Genomic DNA, 20,994 nt, shown 5'->3' on the forward strand with positions numbered 1-20,994 from the left:
TTAGTTACAGGGAGTAGCTGATAATACTCTCCTGAAAGCTTAAAGGAAAATTTAGAAAGGCAATTTCATAACAATGAAAAGTTTGCCCAAAGCAGTTAGAGACCATTTTGATCTGTAGGAGAATTAGGAAATAGAGGGTGTAGATCAAGTTAACTGGCATGATTCACAGGGAGAGCAGAAAAATTTTTCAGCAGAGAAATCAGTAGAAAGTTTAAATAGTAATCTACAATGCCCCTCAGATCTGTACCCAACTCTTGTCTTGAACAGCCATGATTGTCCACTGCAACTTCAGCAGCTTAGGCTTTTAAACTATGAAATTTCTATAGAATCCCTTTCATTATTTCCTTATTATTCTCTATTATTTCATTATTCTCTCTATAATCCACCTCTTTGACTACCCCTTCAATTTCCCCCCTAAAGTAAGAATTTTAAATTGGAAAACGCCATGCAGCATTTGCGCTTTGCATCATTTTACTTTCAAAGATGCAAAATGAATGCAATTATACATTTGAAGAGGAAAATTTGAAGCTTATTAAGCTTACATGTATGGGGGGAGGGAGAGAAAGATATAAAAATTTTGCAGCTCTTTCAATGAGCATAGATAGCTGAATAAAATCAGCAACATAGCAGGAACCTACTTTAAATCAGAAGCAACAAGCCAAATCAGTGAAGAAAGAATCTTTAACTAAAGTATGAACTTTCGGGGATTCTTTCTTCACTGTGTTGGCTTGTTGCTTTCCCATGACTACCTGAAAATGCCCTTGTCTCATTACTATCACCATGGAAGAGGTGCAGGAGACCAAAAACCCACTCAATGAATTCAAAAACAGCTTCTTCCCTAATATCATCAGATACCTGAACAGTCCATGAATCCACAAACTTGATCTCATTACTCCTTTTTATGTGCACTATTTATTTTTGTAATTTACAGTAATGTTATGTCTGCACTATACTGCTGTTGCAAAACAATAAATACCTGATTTTTTTTCTTGCAACAATTTAGTTCTAGTGCTTTGTGAACTGGTGAGTGACAAAAAACATTTAGTAGTGGAAAGACCCTGGACTTACCTGCTTGCTCCAGCAGTTCCATCACTGCACTTGCAGTTGGAGGCACAAAACACTGACTGAGATTGCCACGAACCAATCGTCCTAAATTAACATCTGTGATCCTGGTTTGGGGCATACAAGCAGTGGGGAGAAAAACTTTTTAAAAGAGGGGAAACAAACTAATGACAAAACATTAGAGAACTTCAAGGAGACAAGGAGACAACCAGTGAGCATCGCCCCCCCCCCCATTAAACACTTTGAACACCATCCAATGTAAATATAAAGAGACAACAGTTGCATAAATAGAATAGCTGCAGGTGGCTGGGGAAATGTTCAACTCCCAAGGCCAAGCAGCAAGAGGGTGAAATGTTCCCCGTTTGACCGACTGGATGCACCTCAACCAATAAAAGAGCCTCAACAACATCAAGGATCAGGCAACTGTTTTGAGCACACACCAAAATGGCAGCTTTAACAATTAGTTCAATGATGATAGCATGGGCCCAAACATGAAACACCACAAATAAAGGGATAAACTCATGCCTCTGCATCCAACACTTCACCCTCCACAACTTCCACCATCTCCAGAGGGATCTAACCACTAAACATATCTTTAGTAACCAACACCTCTGCGCCCACCTCAACTTTCCCCAGGGATCACTCCCTCTGTGATTCCCTAGTCCATTCATCCCTCCCCACTAATCTTCCTCCCAACACTTATCTCTGCAAGCAACCCAAGTGCTACACCTGCCTACAACACCTCCTCCCTTATCCCTGTTCAGGGCCACAAACAATCCTTGCAGGTGAAGCAACTTTTCACTTGGAATCTACTGGGGTTGTTTATTGTGTCTGGTCCTCCTGATACAGCCTCCTCTATATTGGTGAGATCAATCGTAAATTGGGGGAACCACTTTATCGAGCATCTCCACACCATCCACCACAATTGGAACTTCCTGGTGGCCAAACATTTTAATTCTAATTCCCATTCCTGTTCAGACAAGTCAGTCCATGGCTACTTCTAGCGCCAAGATGGAGGAGCAATACTTTATATTCCATCTGGGCAGCCTCCAACCTGATGGTGTGAACATCAAATCAATCTCACTTTCGGGTAATAAAAAACATTATTCCAAACACTGACCTTTAACCTCCTCTCACCCCTGGTCCACTCCTCTATCCCTTCCCCCCCCCCCCCATGGTCTACTCTCCTCTATCAGATTCCTCCTTCTCCAGGCCTTGACGTTTCCCACCAACCTGGCTTCACCTATCATCTTCCAGCTAGCCTCCTTCCCTCCCTCCTTTTTATTCTGGTATCATCCCCTTTCCTTCTCGATCATAAAGAAGGGCCTCGGCTGCTGCAGATGCTGCCTGTCCTGCTAAGTTCCTCGATCCTTTGTGTATGTTGCTCTGGATTTCCAGCATATACTGACTTTCTTGTGCTCACGATAAACTCATGCATCATGCAGGGACCACCTTCACAAAATCACTGCATTAGCTCAAGAGAGTCCAGCACTACCTTAAAGAGGTGTATGAGGAGGAGCACAAGTAGGAGTGCTATAGTAGGGCAACAGTTAGCACTATGCTTTACAGTGCCAGCTGTTGGTAAGGAGTTCAAAGGTTCTCCCTGTGACCGTGTGGATTTCCTCTAGATGTTCTGGTTACCTTCCACATTCCAAAGAGTTTGGTTAGGGGTAGTGAGCAGTGGGCATTCTTTATTGGTGCCAGAAGTATAGCGGCACTTGGGGCTGTTCAGCACAATCCATGCTGATTTGATTTGATACCAATCACCCATTTCGCTCTGTGTTTCAATGTACATGTGACAAAGAAAGCTAATTTTTAATATAGTCTTTTTCCTCAGGGAAATTGAATCAAATATTAGAGGGCGCAGGATTAAGGAGAGGGGGAAAGATTTTTTTAAAAGGGCCCAAGCAGCAACCTTCACATGCAAGAGGATGGTGTATATATGGAACAAGCTACTAGAGGAATGGCTGAGGGAGATGCAATGACAAGATTTTAAAGAAACATTTGGGCAGCTACATTCAAAGGGATATGGGCCAAACTTGCACAAATTGAACAAGCTTAGATGTATACCTTGGTCAGCATGGAAAAACTGAGCTGGAGGGTTTATCTCCAGGCTGCATGACTCAAATGTCACCATCTCACAGGCACAACATGAAATTCAAGCCAGCAATGCTCATGTCTTGCTAATTCTTAAAAAGGTGACAAAATCCTTGGAGGACTATCTGAGCTTGCAGTGCAGAGAGCAATTTATGCCACCACCTCCTCTGAACTGCATTATTCCCAGTGCTCCTGCGACCCCCAACTCTCCCTCTACCTTCAACAGTGACCAATTCACCCACAGCTCTGCTGCCTCTTACTTCAGAGAGCCCTTCACTGTTGCCCGTCCTCCAGCATTTCTAGTCTCTTACCCACATCCCCCAAACACAGCCTTAACATTACATACCCTCAAACTCCCCCCCCCCAAGATATCTGCAGAACAGCAATACTCAATGTCTTGCCCTCACTGCTGAGTAACTATTATCTAATGCAATGGTTCATACACGATTAGAAATCAGAATCACACTAAACTCCCTCCCACTCTTTACTCATTTCTCCCAGCACACAGTACTCCTGGCAAGCACGAGGAAGCAGGACTGAGGACTGGAAAAAGGATACTTACCCATCAACATCCTTTTCAGGATTCACCATGCCTACAGCCACATTGCTTACAAGATTGTGGGAAAGAACCAAGCCGTGAGTGTTTGAATCTTCATTGAACTTCATGATTTCATTTATAACCTAAAAAACAAACAAAACGCTATAAACACAAGAAATTCTGCAGGTGCTGAAAATCAAAAACAGCACACAAAATGCTGGAGAAACTCAAGTCAGGCAGCATCTTTGAAAATCAATAAATAGTCAACATTTCAGGCAGAGATCCTTCTTCAGGATTGGAAAGGAATAGGGAAAGATACTAGAATAAAAAATGTGGAGAGAGGAGAAGATAATAGGTAAGGTCGGTATGGTGGGAAAGGTAAAGAACTGAAGGAGGAATCTGATAGGAGAGGAGAGAGGACTACAGGAGAAAGGGAAGGAGGGGGAGACAATGGAGTGGTGATAGGCAGTTGAGAAGGTCAGAGTGGAGAACAGAAGAGGGAAGAGGGATGGGGGAGAAATTAACAGAAGGAGAAATCAATGTCCATGCCATCAAGTTGCAGGCTACCTGGACAGATATGAGGTTTTGTTCCTCCACCCTGAGAGTGGTCTCATCATGGTACAAAAGGTGGCTATAGACTGATAATGCTAGTGTGGAAATGGGAATTGGAATTAAAATAGTTCACCACTGGAAAGTTCCGCTTTTGGCGGATGGAGAGAAGTTGTTCCATTTGAAACACTTTTCCAAAGATTTGTTGATGTACTGTGATTTCAGCAGAGTAAAGCATTCCCAGGAATTTAACAGCCAACATCTAACATGGAATCACACAAGGCATGCTGGTACACATGGCCTAAAGACAAGGACAAACTTTAAGGAGCACCTTAAAGAAGTGGGGTAGTTTCAGAGATGTAAACAAGCAATTCCACAGCTTAAGCATGAAATGTATAAGAACAGAAGAGCTACAGTGGAGGATCTGCACACTGTAGCCACTTTAAAGGATGCACCTCATAAAGAGACCACAGGAGCAGAACTCAGAGTGGTCCTCTACTGCTGTGGCTCATCCACTTCAAGGTTTGGCATGTTTTATGTTCAGAATCAGGATCAGGTTTATTATCACCAGCATGTGACATAAAATTTGGTAACTTAGCAGCAGCAGTTCAATGCAATATATAATCTAGCAGAGAGAGAAAAATAAATAAAATATAATTAAAAAGCAAGTAAATCAATTATCTATATTGAATAGATTTTTTTTTTAATGTGCAAAAACAAAAATACTGTATATTAAAAAAAGTGAGGTGGTGTCCAAAGCTTCAATGTGCATTTAGGAATCGGACGGCAGAGGGGGAAGAAGCTGTTCCTGAATTGCTGAGTGTGTGTCTTCAGGCTCCTGTACCTCCTCCCTGATGGTAACAGTGAGAAAAGAGCATTCCCTGGGCGCTGGAGGTCCTTAATAATGGACGCTGCCTTTCTGAGACACCGCTCCCTAAAGATATCCTGGGTACTTTGTAGACTAGTACCCAAGGTGCAGCTGACTAGATTTACAACATTCTGCAGCTTCTTTCAGTCCTGTGCAGTAGCCCTGCAATACCAGACAGTGATGCAGCCTGTCAGAACGCTCCCATGGTACAACTATTGAAGTTTCTGTGTAGTTGTTGACATGCCAAATCTCTTCAAGCTCCTAATAAAGTATAACCGCTGTCTTGCCTTCTTTATAACTACATTGATATGTTGGGACCAGGTAAGAACCTCAGAGATCTTGACACCCAGGAACTTGAAGCTGCTCACTCTCTCCACTTCTGATCCCTATATGAGGATTGGTATGTGTTCCTTCATGTTACCCTTCCTGAAATTCACAATCAGCTCTTTCGTCTTACTGACGTTGAGTGCCAGGTTGCTGTTGTGGCACCATTCCACTAGTCGGTATATCTCATAGTAAGTACGCCCTCTCATCACCAACTGAGATTCTACCAACAATAGTTGTATCATCAGCAAATTTATAGATGGTATTTGAGCTATGCCTAGCCACAGAGTCATGTGTATACAGAGAGCAGAGCAGTGGGCTAAGCGCACATCCCTGAGGTGCACCAGTGTTGATAGTCAGTGAAATGCTATCACTAATCTACACAGACTGTGGTCTTCTGGTTAGGAAGTTGAAAATCCAATTGTAGAGGGAGGTACAGAAGCCCAGGTTCTGCAACTTCTCAACCAGGACTGTGGGAATGATGGTATTAAATGCTGAGCTCTAGTGGATGAACAGTATCCTGATGTAGGTGTTTGAGTTGTCTAGGTGGTCTAAAGCCACGTGAGGCACCATTGAGATCACAGATGCTCTTCTGCATGTAACACAGTTATTTCAGCTACTGTCATCTCCCTGGCAGCTTGAATCATTCTGGTCATCCCCCTCTGACCTCTCTCATTAACATGACGTTTTCATCCACAGAACTGCCACTTATTGGATGATTGTTGTTTTTCACACTATTCTCTGCAAACTCCAGACCACCGCTGTGTGTGAAAATCCCAAGAGATCAGAAATTTCTGATATACTTGAACCACTTTGTCTGGCACCAACAACCATTCCATAGTCAAAGTCACTTAGATCACATTTCTTCCCCATTCTGATGTTTTGTCTGTATGCTTTTATTCATTGAATTGCTGCCACTTGATTGACATTAAATACTTGCATTAATTCTAATAAAGTGGCCACTAACTGCAAGTTTAATGGTTGCAAGGTGAGAAGATTATAGACCAGAGGTCTCAATTTTTATTCTTCCCCCCGCCCCACCCGAGGATGACCTACTTCTGACAAGTGGTTCCAATCCAATAACTAGCCAAATGTAAATCTGTAGGTGCAATCAAACCATTAGTTCAAGCACTACCCTGCCTTCAAACTACTTCTACTGAATACAATGGTATTCAGAAGTAGTGACTGACTTTTTTAAAAAAATTCACAAGATATAGCTGTATAAATAAACACTACCCTCCATTAAAGCAGCAGAGATAGGACACAACTGTCAGCGGTCTTAATGTTCATACAAAGTTGTGATGAAAGCAGCACAATGGACAGCTGAGGGAAGAGGGTTAAAATAAAAAATGGGTATTTGAATAAGGTATTTAATTCTTAAAATCAACCATTACTAGATCAGAAGTCAATGTGGTTTGGCAAGCACAGAACCAAGGACTGAATAGGATAAATTTAAGCTGAAGCAGGATAGACAGTACAAAGCCAGTTCAGAGAACACAGTAACAGAGTCCACCACAATGAAACACAAAAGAACTCAAGACACTTACGAGATGGTCTTTTTCGGTTTCTCTAATACTTTAGAAGTGCCAAGGAGTCCCAGGTAAATAGATTTGGAGCAAAGAGAAAGGACAAAAGATGTCATAAAAACAGTTTATAGCAAGAAATCGGGGGGAGGGGAGGGAAGAATAGAAAGAAAATGGTGGTAAACCCACAGCTGATTAAAAATAAAAAGGACCACTTGGCTACAGAGAATCTGCAGAAAGTGGAATTCCACGGTAAGCAACTCCTGAGAACAAGTGCACACAGGCTGACTGACAATTACAATCGAGGAGTAGACAGGCAAGGTGGAAGGAGGATCACTTTAAATATGACATACCAACACCAACTATCTGGGCCATTCTGTATATAACCAGCTGTAGCCTAAATAAGAATGGGGATAAATATTGCACTTTATTTCCAGGTGAATGAATTACCAACTCTCTTACATCCTGAACGATTTTTATATTTGCTTGGTCACACACCAGAAAAAAAATCAAGCTTTTTTAAGAAAAAGTATCCAAAAACAGGGATTGAGAAAATTGAGTTACCTCTTCTTTAGCTGTTCCTGCTGGCAAATGGACCTGAACCACACGAAGCCCAACCTATGGAAAAAAAAATTGATATTAAATCAATGATCAGATTGAGAACCATACCACTGCAACTTCTATGTGGTTCTAAGGGAATATACTTTATCAATAAATTAGTAATGTGTGTGTATATACACACACAGAGCTAGGGTGCCTAAGATTTTTATACAATGCTGTATTTATCAAAAGTAGAGGAGACAGCAAGTTTGTAAACCTGACAGGAGCAAAGGATGTTGGAAAAGGTGAGGTTGCAGCATCCCAGGAGAGGTGAGGGATAGGTGGCAGAGAAGTACTGATGGGGCAGGAGACAGAGCAGGTGCAGACACAGCCAGCTCTGAGACACCAGGTAATTTCATTTGATTCCAAACAAATGGCTTATTGATCATTACAGAATGTCTCTCTGGTGCTCCCTTCCTCTTTTCCCAACCATGATTCCCTTCTCCCTGTACCCTCAATCCACAATAGAGACCCATATCAGAATCAGGTTTATCATCACTCACACGTCATGAGGTATTGACTATGTGGATAGTCAGAAGCTTTTTCCCAGGGCGACAGAGCACAGTTTAAAGGTACTTGGAAGTAGGTACGGAGGAGATGTCAGGAGCAAGTTTTTTTACCCAGAGAGTAGTGAGTGCATGGAATGGGCTGCTGGCGACAGTGGTGGAGGCAGATACAATAGGGTCTTTTAAGAGACTCCTGGATAGGTACATGGACCTTAGAAAAATTGAGGGCTATGGGGAACCCTAGGTAATTTCTAAACTAAGTACATGCTCAGCACAGCAGTGTGGGCCGAAGGGCCTGTATTGTGCTGTAGGTTTTCTATGTTTCTTTTTTTTTAAATGGCAACAGTACAGTACAAAAAATTACTACTGTACTCTCCAAAAGTCTTAGGGCACTCTAGCTATATATGTGCCTAAGACTTCTGCATAGTACTGTAAATTATAAAAGTTTTCTCCTTAATGTCAAAATATTACACAGTTGTAACACTCTGGTCCACAAATGTAAAATCACAGATGGAAACAAACCCTATTTGGCGCCTCCTGTCTTAATGGTCACATCTACTGGACTATTATTAGACTTAAGATTATATTGGTCTTTTTGAAGGGATATTAAAACCATAAGAACTCTATGATGGTATCTGAAAGAGTAGCAGTGTGTTTTATATCAAAGCCGATATACAAACACCCAATGCAGAAGCACCACAATGGGTTATTCGGTCCTTCTCCTTTTTGTTATTATTGCAACCTTACTCCATTCAAACAGGCAGCTGCATTTCCTACTTTAGCATCTCCTGCAGGGCATGTCATTGGCAATAAAACATAATACTGTGAAGTACACATTACAAATACAGGTTCTTGCTGCTTCCCTACATAGAGCCCTCATACTTGTTTAAAAAGTAACATAGTCCAGATGATGGAAATGCAAAATTAAAACAAGATTAAGATTCAGTTTGTCAGCCAGCATTCTTTTCCTATGAAATGTCCACTATGCGCCTTTAGCAGAAAACCTTGTTTTGTTATCACCCTAAAAATGCATTGCCATGATTTTGAAGCCCCCTTTAAGAACTCCCCCTTGCTCTCTGAGTACCCCAATTCAGTTTGTTGCTAGAGAAATTCATTTGAACATTTTATTTGAATCACTATTCAACCCTCTCAAAGAGCTACAATGAGTTTATATAACCTGGCCTTGTAATTTAACCAGCACAGTACATATACAGAGCCAACAGACATTTAGTACAAGGAGTAAATATACATTAACTCCATAAGCCCAGTCCGCCAACCAGTAAAACTGTGCTGCCCTGTGCCGGTTGTCCAGTATCCCAACTGGAGCCCATATCCTCAATGCCTTAACTGAACAGAAATTTAATCCATCTCCTCAGTGACTAACAATCTGCTATCTGACTATTCAAGAATGATGATTATGTGGAATCTGGGTCAGCACAACTAAAATTCATTGAATTTATCATAACGTTGCGCATGTAATATACTAAAAGAAAATCACAAAGGTGCAAGAATGACGGGGAATTAATAGGAATAAACTCAATCATCTGGAAAATCTACCAGCCCGGCCCACAATTCAAAGATAAAGTAAAATTTGATTATCAAAGTACATGTATGTCACCACATACTACCTTGAGATTCATTTTCTTGAAGTCGTTTAAAAGAAAAAAAAACAAAATACAAACAGAATTTATTTAAAAAACTATAAACAAACTTCGACAAACAACTAATGCACCAAAGAAGCCAAATTGTGCAAATAAGAAGAATATTGACAACATAAGTTGTTAAAGGTGAGTCTGTAGGTTGTAGATTCAGTTCAGAGATAGAAACATAGAAAACCTACAACACAATACAGGCCCTTCAGCCCACAAAGTTGTGCCGAACATGTCCCTACCTTAGACATTACTAGGCTTACCCATAGCCCTCTATTTTTCTGAGCTCCATGTACCTATCCAAAAGTCTCTGAAAAGACCCTATCATATCCGCCTCCACCACCATTGCCGGCAGCCCATTCCAAGCACTCACCACACTCTGCGTAAAAAAAAACTTGCTCTTGACAACTCCGCTGTACCTACACCCCAGCACCTTAAATCTGTGTCCTCTTGTGGCAACCATTTCAGCCCTGGGAAAAAGCCTCTGACTCTCCACATGATCAATGCCTCTCATCATCTCATACACCTCTATCAGGTCATCTCTCATCCTCCGTCGCTCCAAGGAGAAAAGGCCGAGTTCACTCAACCTGTTGTGGTGAGTGAAGATACCCATACACGATAGTTGTAGGGTATTAACTGTTCCTGAACTTGGTGATGTAGAACCTAAGGCTCCTGCCCAATGGTAGCAATGAGAAGGGAGAGCACGGTCTGGATGGTAGGGGTTCCGGATGATGGATGCTGTTTTCTTGTGGCAACTCTCTATGTAAAGCATTTAATAGTACATTAGTCTTTGCCTGTGATGGCCTAGGCTGCGTCAACCATTTCAGTAGACTGTTCTATTCCTGGGCATTGATGTTTCCATACCAGGCCATGATGGATGCTCTCCACTGTGCATCCATAAAAGTTTGTCAACATGTTTGGTGACATCCCGAATTTACACAATTTGTAAGAATGTAGAGGCACTGTTGTGTCCCCTTTGCGATGGCACTTGCATGCTGGCCCCAGGACAAATCCTCCAATGTGATAGCACTAAAGAATTTTAAGCTACTGATCCTCTCAACCTCCGATTCCCTAAAGAGGACTGGCTCGTTTCCCCTGCAATTGACAATTAGTTCTTTGGTTTTAATTTTGGATTATCAAAGTTTTACTGTACTCAAAAGATGAGAATTCAGTCCTCAGAGTAGGAGACACAGAAGATTTATCATCCTGAAACAGACACTGCTAATCCCACACCCTGCACTAATGCTCCCTGGGGAATATCGATGGAGAGTCAGCAGCTTTCAATTTTTACCCTGGGCACAGCACATAACATAAGAACATAAGAGATAGGAGCAGCAGTAGGCCAATCGGCCCCTCAAGCCTGCTCCGCCATTCAACAAGATCATGGCTGATCCAATCTTAACTCTAGTTTTCACCGAATCCCACAAGGCAACAGTGCCAACCAACAGGGCACCATGCCACCCATTTTATTTTATTATTCATCCCGCCCAAACTCATGTGATCACCCGGGGGGGAAAAAACGATTTGCCAATTGAGGAGAAAAAATCTGGAAAATTCCTCTCCGACCCATCCAGGCTATCGAAAACTGGTCCAGGAGATCACGTGGCTGATCTAAACCTAGCCTCATGTCCACTTACCTGCTCGCTCAAATGCCAGCATCTTTATCCATTTAGGAGACTTGGTTTGTCATGAAGTACTAACAAACTTCTACAGATGGCTAAAGTATCCTGACTGGCAATTTGAACACGTGAACACAAAAAGCTGCAGAGAAAAGTGGACTCTGCCCAAGACATCATGTACACATCCCTCCCCAACATTAGTATCTATAAGTGGCACTGCCTCAAGAAGGCAACATCCATCACTTTGCATCATATGATTTGGTAATCCTTACATTCTTCACCCAAACATATTCTAAATTTTGGTTCAACTCAACAAACCTGCTTTATTTTCCTTTTGTATCTCATTTGTCTTCATAAAAATCAGGTACAGTGGATTCCAGTTAATTGGGACACATCAGGACCAGTACACTTTGGCCCAGTTGAGCAGCTGCCCCAATTAGTTAAAAAAGGTATATAAAAAAAAAGGCAAACTATTTGAGTAACAAATTATATATTTAATTTTTAAAAAGAACAAATTAAAACTCCACTAATACCACTGGTTGCTGCCTGTCATATCTGACGACAACAAGAAACCTGTGCGGCAGAATTTTTAAAGTGGAAAAGCCATTGCACTAGGGCAGCTCCAGTCCTTTGACATTGGAAGTCTGGGTACAGTGGGATAAGCAGTCATCATAACTGGGGTCTTCCCTGGTTGCAGTGGATGACCATGACCTTCGCTCTCCATTTAGCACTGCCCTTCCTGGCCCTTGGACCTGATTGTAGATCTCATCCGTCCAGTCTGCCAAAGCTGACGTCACATACTAGGACAGGCATGCTCCTGTCTCCCAGGTATGAAACTTGCCAGCTACCCTTGCCTGGTTTAACCTGACTATCAATACAGTGTACTGGGGTGGAGCCACAGGTGAGAGCCGAGTATCTGGATGTTGGGGTGGGGGAACCAAAGGTAACATTCAAGATGACTGTCAATACCTTCAAATTTGTCATAGTTCCCAACCTGAAGTGGTGAAATTGTTTCATTTTCACTCCCATCCATTTCTGGCTTGAAACAGCAGTGAGCAAACCCATTCTAAATTATCTTCCTGCTTATTTTTCACCAACCATCAGTAACTACTTTTTGAACACAAACAGATATTATTTAAAACCTATCTGCTCCAAGCAGGGGTGTAGTGCTTAATGGCCACACATAATGCATGCAACTGACGCTAATTAGAAATGTTTGGCAACAGTCTCTTGCCCAAGAAGTGGCATATTGCCCCAAATAAAACAAGGGAATCCTAGCTATTTTCTCGATTTGGTTTTTTTTTCTTTAAGAGCTGTCCCAAATTAACCTGTGTTCCAATTAACCGGAATCCACTGTATTTTTATCCTTCTGGCAACTTGCAACCACCGTCTAAATCACTGCAACTTCCTATCAGTACATGCCATCTAGTGGCTGGTGAAAGAACAAATCCACGTCAATTTAGAATCAATTTTTGATTTTCCCTATAGTGCCTGGGACATTACTGCGACATTAACTAGGTGCAAATTAAACATCACATAGAACACAAGAAGAAATGTGTCCGAGTCTTAACAGTGAACTGCAGGGCACAGAGGTGTGTGGAAGAATAAAGGGATCTGGAAATACAGATACATAACAGGGAGATGAGGTCAAAAGCATTTGGCACACTGGCCTTCATAAATCAAAGTATTGAGTACAGGAGATGGAATGTTATGTTGAAGTTGTGTAAGACCTTGGTGAGGCTTTATTAGCAGAATTGTGCCCCGTTTTGGTCACCTACCTACAGGAAAGATGTAAATAAAATGAAAGAGTACAAAGAAAATTAACAGGGATGCTGCCAGGTCTACAGGACCCGAGTTTGAGGAAAGATTCAATAAGTTAGGACTTTATTCCTTGGAACACAAAAGACTGAAAGAAGATTTGATAGAGCTATACAAAATTATGAGGGCTTTAGACAGGGTAAACGCAAGCAGGCTTTTTCCACTGATTTTGGATGGGACTACAACCAGAGGTTAAGGGTGAAAAATTTAAGGGGAACATGAGAAATTTCTTCACTCAAAGAGTCACAAGAGTGTGGAACAAGCTGCCCCCACAAGTGGTGCATGCAAGCTCGATTTCAACTTTTAAGAGAAATTTGGATAAGTACATGGATGGTAGGGGTATGGAGGTATAAATGGTTTGGCATGGAATAGATGGGCTGAAGGGCCTGTTTCTGTGATGCACTTTTCTATGACTCTGAGTCCATCACCACAACGGGTGGGGTAACTGCCTGTCTGGAACAGAGAAATGTCGGTTCCACTACTTGGTTGTTCCTGCCAGTAGCATACAGTATGCTTGTGTCAAAGATTAAACCATGCATGTCTAAGTACACAAGGCTGGTACACCAAGTTTCTTTTAAAAGTCAATATAGCTCATTAGTTCCAATCTATAAAACTCTCCACAGCCCTCATTTCAAAATACAAATTACAAAGTAAATTTATTATCGATGTACGTACATGTCACCACCTTGATTTATTTGCTTACAGGCATCCACAGTAGAACAGAGAAGTGCAAAAGAATCAATGAAAAACTACAAAGACTGAGAAAGTGTGCACATATACATGTAAATAATCCTGAGAACATGGATTGTAAAGTCCTTGAAAGTGAGTCCACAGGTTGTGGTCAGAATTAAGGTGGATTGCTCCTCTTCTTCACCCACTTCCATGAAAATTTGGCCCTACACACAAAAAGCTGGAAGAACTCAACAGGCAGCATCTACATAAGGAAATGGACAGTCAAGTTTCAGGTTGAGACCCCTTCATCAAGACTCAACAATTGTCCATTTATTAACATAGATGGTGCCTGACCCACTAGGTTCCTCCAGCTATTTGTGTGTTGTCCAAATTTCCATAATCTGCAATCACTTGTGTCTTATTGTTTGGCTCTTTTATCTTCTCAGTAGATAATCTGGACTTTTATCTCACTCCAGTTTATGGGATCTTGCACTGGTGCTCAGAATCAAAAAAACTTAACAGAACCTGGGAAAGGTTTCTTGACGGACCGATTGCCAGGCATCTACAATAAAGGCCATGGGACTGCAATTCTAGAGTCGATTAATTTTAAACTCACTCATAAGAAAATGGGAAAAACAAACAGAATGCTGAAGGAGCTCAGCAAGTCAGGCATCATCTACAGATGTTTCTGGCCAAGGTCCTTCATCAAGACTGGGAAGGAAGGGGCAGAAGCCAGAATAAGGAGAAGGAGCACAAGCTGTCAGGAGATAGGTGAAACCAAGAAACCAAGTGAGGGGAAAGGTGGATGGGTAAGAAAATCTGGTAAGAAACTGAGGGGAAAGGTGGATGGTGTAAAGGGCTGAAGAAGGGGGAATTTGACAGCAGAGGACAATGGACCACAGAAGAAAGGTTCAGAGGAAGGTGACAAGCTGGTGAGAGGGTAACCAGAATGGGGAGGTAGAGGAGGGGGAGAGATTACCAGAAGTTGGAGAAATCAATGCTCATGGAGGTTACCCACAGAGAATACGAGATGTTGCTTATCGAACCTGAGTTTGGCCTCATTCTGGCAGTAAAGAAGGTCAGGGGCAGACATGTATGAATGGGGACGGGAAGTCATACCAAAACAGACAGCCGCTGGGGGATCCTGCCTTTTGCCGGTGGACAAAGCACTGCCCCAATCTGTGACAGATCTAAACTGAGATCCTGCTCGACTTGCAAAGCTCCTCCAAAATCTACAGAATCTCATTTATCATTAGCAGAATATTTAACCAGTTGTGTAAACAAATCAGAGATACTTTACTCACTCCATTCACCCAATCTCAGACTGAGCACATCCTTCATTCCCTTTCCTCACCTTTTCACTTCCTGCAGAAAGCAAGTTTCTGCTTCATCAGTAGCAAGTTCCATATAAGTTAATGAAGAGGAAATGCTTCATACTGAATAAATGGGGGCATTTGCATTTTCACACATGGGATGCAGTTTCATTCCTTCTACTTTGCTCAAGAGATTCACAATTTATAAAGAAAATGCAAATTTCTTTATTTCAAATTATTCAAATTATTTCAAATTATTCAAATTTCTGGTGCCATTTTAAATCTTCCCATATTAGCCAATAGTTTTCAGGTATGCAGAATACAAAGATTCCCAGCTTAACCATTGAACTCTAGTTACTTTATTCCATTCTATATATTCTGCTTATCATCTTAAGCACCACTAACAAGTCATTGCTCATCCTCTCTCACTCCAAAGAGAACCTTCCCTCATTAACATGCTCTCTAATCCAGGCAAATCTCCTTTGCACCCTCTCTAAACCTTCCACATCCTTCTTATCAGACAAGAAGAACTGAACACAGTACTTTGAGTATGGTCTTAACAGAGTTTTATAGAGCTGCAGCATTACTTTGTGGCTGTTGAACTCAGAACCCTGATTAATGAAGGCCAGCATACCATATACCTTCTTAACCACCCTATCAACCTGCATAACAACTTTAAGGGATCTTTTGACATGGACACTCAAGAATCCTCTACTCCTCTACACTGCTAGTCATTTTATCATTAACCTTGTACTCTGCCTTCAAGTTTGATCTTCACATAGTTTTCTGCATTGAACTCCACCACTCCTCAGCCCAGCTCTGCATCCTATCAATGTTCCATTATACCCATGACAACCTTCTGCACTATTTAAAACACCACCAACCTCCAGGTCATCTGCAAACTTGCACATCCAAATCATTTATATTTTTTAAAAAAAATCAGAGGTCCCAGAACAGATCCTAGTCACAGTTCTCCAAGCACAATATGGGGGTGGGGCACATAGCATAGAGGTTAATTCAGTGCTCTACAGTACCAGGGGTTCGATTCCCACTGCTGTCTCCAAGTTTCTACATTCTCCTAGTGGTCTCGTGGGTTTCCTCTGGGTGTTCAGTTTCCTCCCATATTCCAAAGACAAGAGTCAGTGAGTTGTGGGGCATGCTATGTGGAAGCTTGGCGACACTTGAGCTGCCCAGTACAATACTTGTTGATTCAATTTTACACAAACAACGCATTTCACTGGATGCTTCAATGTACATGTGACAAATAAAGGTAAATCTTATCTTTGTCACCTTCTGCCTTCACTGTCAGGTTTCACTAGACCAGGGGTCGGCAACGTTTACCACTGAAAGAGCCAATATGGACCCATTTCCCACAGAAAAGAAAACACTGGGAGCCACAAAATGAAATAACACTGCATACAACGGGGTTTTTTTTGCCTTTATGCTATGTATAAACAAACTATAATTTGTTGCATTTATGAAATTGATGAACTCCTGCAGAGAAAACGAAATTACATTTCTGCATGCAACAAAAACATTTTGAACTCCGAAAAAAAGACGTTGGGTTGAAGGTTACTCCGTAGGTAGCCTACCTTGGATCGAAGAATTAAAAGAATGCGCGCACTGGCGGGTGTCCGGCATTGGCAGTTGTGATGTATATTAATAGCGATAAAAAAACACGTTGTAGTGGTGTGCTACAGGCAGCGCTAAAATAAAGACTGCAGTCAAAGGTAACTTTATTCGAACTAAACAGCCTTGCTTTAAAGCCTCCCTCAACCCGTCCCTGTGGGCGCGGATGCTCCAAAAGACACGTACTCACAAACCCCCGTAGGCTATCTCCCTTAGCCTGAACGGTGGCTAATTGTGAGCCGGTTCGGATGCGCCAGGAAACGGTGTCTCCGCAAAGTTTTCAGATTGTACAAGATCACCATAATCTTCAAATTTCGAATTACATTTCAAAAGCTAACAAACCACGGGGAGCCGCATCACAGAGATCAAAGAGCCGCACATGGCTCCGGAGCCGCAGGTTGCCGACCTCTGCACTAGACCCATGCCTCCTGATTTTGTGAATGATCGCAACATGGGGAAATTTGTCAAACATCTTACTGAAATCCACACACACCACATCCATCACTCTACCTTCATCAATTTTGGTCACTTCCTCAAATGGTCTATCAGGCTCATGAGGCATGACCAGCCACTCACAAAGCCATAACATCCCTAATTAGACTGTTTCTCCAAATACTTGTGCATCCTGTCTCTAAAAACTTTCTTCAATAGTTTGGCTACCACTGATGCAAGTGAGACTCACTAGTCTATAACTCCCAGGATTATCCCTACCAGCTGTTTTCAACAAAGAACTAACATTTGCCACTCTTCAGTCTTCTGCTACTAGTTTTGTGGCCAGTGAGGAAATAAAGATAATTGCCAAAAGTGCAGCAATCTCTTCCTTTGCTTCCTGTGGTAACTAGGGAACATCCTGTCTGGTCCTGGGGACTTATCTATCTTAATGTTTTTCAAAAGTTCCAGTACATCCTTTTTCTTGACCTTGGCATGTTTCAGCATATCTACACTGACCTTACATCCATCAAGGTCTTCCACACTGGTGAACACTGAAGCAAAATATTCATTAAGGATCTCCCCTACCTCCTCCCACTCCCGAGATGTTTTCCATTTTATCCCTGACCAATACCACCCTCACTCTAGTCATCCTCCTGTGCTTCACATACACATAGAATAACTTGAGAGTTTTCCTTAATTCTTTTCACCAAGGCCTTCTCATGACCCTTTCTAGCTCTCCAAAATCCCTTCTCAGGCTTCTTCTAGCTACCTTATCTCTCTCAACAGGCCTATTCTATTACAAGGTAAGAAAACTCACCTCTTCTGCCATCTTCTTCACATCCGAAATATCACCATCACCTGCCTAAAAGGGAAAAAAAAGACATCTTTTAAGCAAATGGGAGCTCCAACAGAATTTGCATTCGAAACACCCTCCAGAAAATATGCCTGGCAAAGTCAAAAAGAATTTTACTTGATGGTTACAGAACAGGAGAGTGGAACAATGGGAAGATCAATCAGATGCAGAGAATAGCAATCAGATTTTTTTAACAAAACATCACATAGACAGGGTTGTAATTGCTGGCACATGAATTAACATTACACTGCTGTTGGTGGCAGCCTGCTCATATTTGACTTAATAGGATAGAACTGCTATACTTCACAAATACAACATCCCAAATAGTACAATAAAGATTTTTAAAAACTTTTCAGGTACATTTCTTCTTATTACTGTTCATCAACTACACTTTATGCTCACTCCACCACCATCTACAACCACTTGAAAATACAGCTTCACTATTTACTAGTGTCTAATCTTGGTGATCATCAGCCAGTTTTCTAACCACACATTGTACTAACAATCATTGATAAATATCAAATATCATTCCTCGTATCTCAAGCCAATTCTGTGCCTTTGCTGCCACTGTCTCTCTACCCTGGTAGACTTCTCACAAGGCATCAACATCCCCTTCTAATGGAGGCATTTGTTATTAACTCCAGTTCAACACCCTCAGGCATCCAAATTCTACTTCCTTGCTCAGACTTAAATCATTCCAACAATCACACCTTGAAATACAAGGACACACCATAAAACCTCAACTATTTGGACACCTGCCCTAACATTTCCTTATGGTCCACTGCCAATTAATGTTTGCTAACATATTATGAAGTCATATTGCAAAGCAATGCAAAACTAGAGTTTTCAGTTTTACCAGAAAGACAGAGCAAGTTTTAAGAACTTTAAGATGGGGTGCAGCACAATACTTTCTCAGGCCATAAACTTGATGAATAAATTGGCCGCTTTCGATCTGGCACATACAGCAATCTCAATCGCCAGCTAATCTTCCCTGCAATTGAATCTCTCCACACTCCAATTACCTCCCACTCACCCACACGCTAGGGGCCGTTTATTTACTCCAATTAACTTACTACACAACATTTCTTTGGGATGTGGGAGAAAACATGCAAATTGCACACAGACAACACTGGAGACCAGCAATAAATGTGGGCCATAAGAGCAGGGAGGCAGCAACTCTACTGTGCCATCCACAAAGTGTAACACCCTCCTCCTGAGGTTATAAAAATTGTGGGTGTGTCTAACTCTAGATTTCCAGAAAAAATTTAGGGTGATGCATCAGTGGAAAACAAGAGGTTTACTAATAACAAATTATTAACAATAGAAGTATCAGCCCACTCCCCTCTCACCAACACTCATCTTTCATTCACTATGAAGAGGCATCTGGTCATTGTCTCATTTCCTTTACGGGATCTTGCTGCACACACTTTAACAGATGCAATTCCAACCACTGTTCAAAACTATTTTTATGAAATTCATTCACACGGGTGCCAGTGCAGAATTTAATACCTATCCCAAAGGCACTCAAGCATGGCTGTAGGTCTATTCGGCAATTCCTTCCACATTGGAGCAAAGAGCTCCAGGATTTGGATAACATGTGTGACTTGTTGGGAATAAATGGGTGCAGGAACCCAATATTCTTGTTGCCCTAGTTGTTGGGATTGAGCAAGTGTTCTGAAGCCCTGACAAGTTACTGCTATATATTTTGTGGTTGGCACAGAGTGTACCACAATGAAAGGAATGGAGTGATGGATGAAGGATTGCTGTATAGGAAATAGGGAGCTGAGGAAATAAAGGGACAATGATGAGAGTAGTTTGGTTTAGATAGTACACACTCAGAACATCACTACAAATGCACTAAGATGAAAAAGCATTCCAGCACACTACTAATTTGGCTGCTTAGAAGATGGAAAGGTTTGGAGAGTTGAGAAAAATCTCTTTGCACAGTATGTTGTCCCTTTGTGGCTCTAATGTGCTTGACTGGTTCAGTTAACCTTCACTTCAATGGTGTCCTCCTAGATGTCTGAAAGCTTTGACAAGTAGGGATCTGTCCTGGCAAAGTGCAATTGACTGACCTGGGGGAGTAGGGGGTGGTGAATATTTCGTCCAGCTAATGGTCATCACATTGTATTTCTGCAGTGTAAATTTTATCACTTAACACCCCATTCTAGAGTAGTCTAACCTTACAAACACTGTTGTACTAACAAAGGAGCTCCAAAATTTGAGGTGCAAGTTTTTCTAGAGAGAGTGGTAGTTATACGGTATGAAACGCCAGAGGTGGGAGCCAAGGTGGACACAATTACATTATTTAAAAGGCAACTGGACAGTTATTTTATAGAAAAGGAGGACTATGGGGCTAATGCAGGCAAATAGAATTAGCATAGAAATTCTTTAGGTGCAGGATGCATATCCTTGAACAACTACAACTATATATGCTGGGCTTGACTCCAGCCAATGAACAATCCCCTCAATTCCCACTGACTACAGTTCTATCAGGTTATTCACTTCCAACGTCTGCCCACCTAGTGGACCTGCAGATACTGGTGAATAATTAAGAAACCCGAGACTTTGACTTTGACTTATAGTTTAGTGATTGCAACAAAAAAAAACTTGCTGATCTGTTGAACTTCTCCCACTTTAAGCAAAAGCTCCTGAATGTTCTTTTGGAAGAGTCCACTGTGCTGAGTATGCCTGCCAATCTAAATCCAATGCTTAACTGGCTGGACCCTGAGATAATCTGAGACCCAACGATGCCTCAGTTGATGGCCCTCATCACAACTATATCATTAAAGTCAACACTAACATACAACAATGGTTTTGCATTTTAGTAATCTTCTCCTAAATAGTCTTATCCAATTACAGGCAGACTTAAGAAATTGCACCTTCTACCAGGTGATCAGATACTGCATGTTACTGCAGTAGTAATTTATTCATAAATTTAC

General features: G+C 41.6%; 1 protein-coding gene across 1 annotated transcript in view; it reads right to left on the reverse strand.

Annotated features, from left to right (window-relative positions):
• Positions 1 to 20,994, reverse strand: part of mthfd1l (methylenetetrahydrofolate dehydrogenase (NADP+ dependent) 1 like) — a 162,381-nt gene that overhangs the window by 128,982 nt on the left and 12,405 nt on the right. The window contains exons 3-6 of the mRNA XM_059986365.1: positions 18,017 to 18,061; positions 7,526 to 7,579; positions 3,722 to 3,840; positions 1,069 to 1,169 (exon numbers count right to left, since the gene is read on the reverse strand). Of these exons, the coding sequence (XP_059842348.1) occupies positions 1,069 to 1,169; positions 3,722 to 3,840; positions 7,526 to 7,579; positions 18,017 to 18,061 (319 nt within the window). The remainder of the gene's footprint in view (positions 1 to 1,068; positions 1,170 to 3,721; positions 3,841 to 7,525; positions 7,580 to 18,016; positions 18,062 to 20,994) is intronic.

Source organism: Hypanus sabinus, chromosome 12 (genome assembly GCF_030144855.1).
Source record: "Hypanus sabinus isolate sHypSab1 chromosome 12, sHypSab1.hap1, whole genome shotgun sequence".
NCBI classification, from domain to species: Eukaryota; Metazoa; Chordata; class Chondrichthyes; order Myliobatiformes; family Dasyatidae; genus Hypanus; species Hypanus sabinus.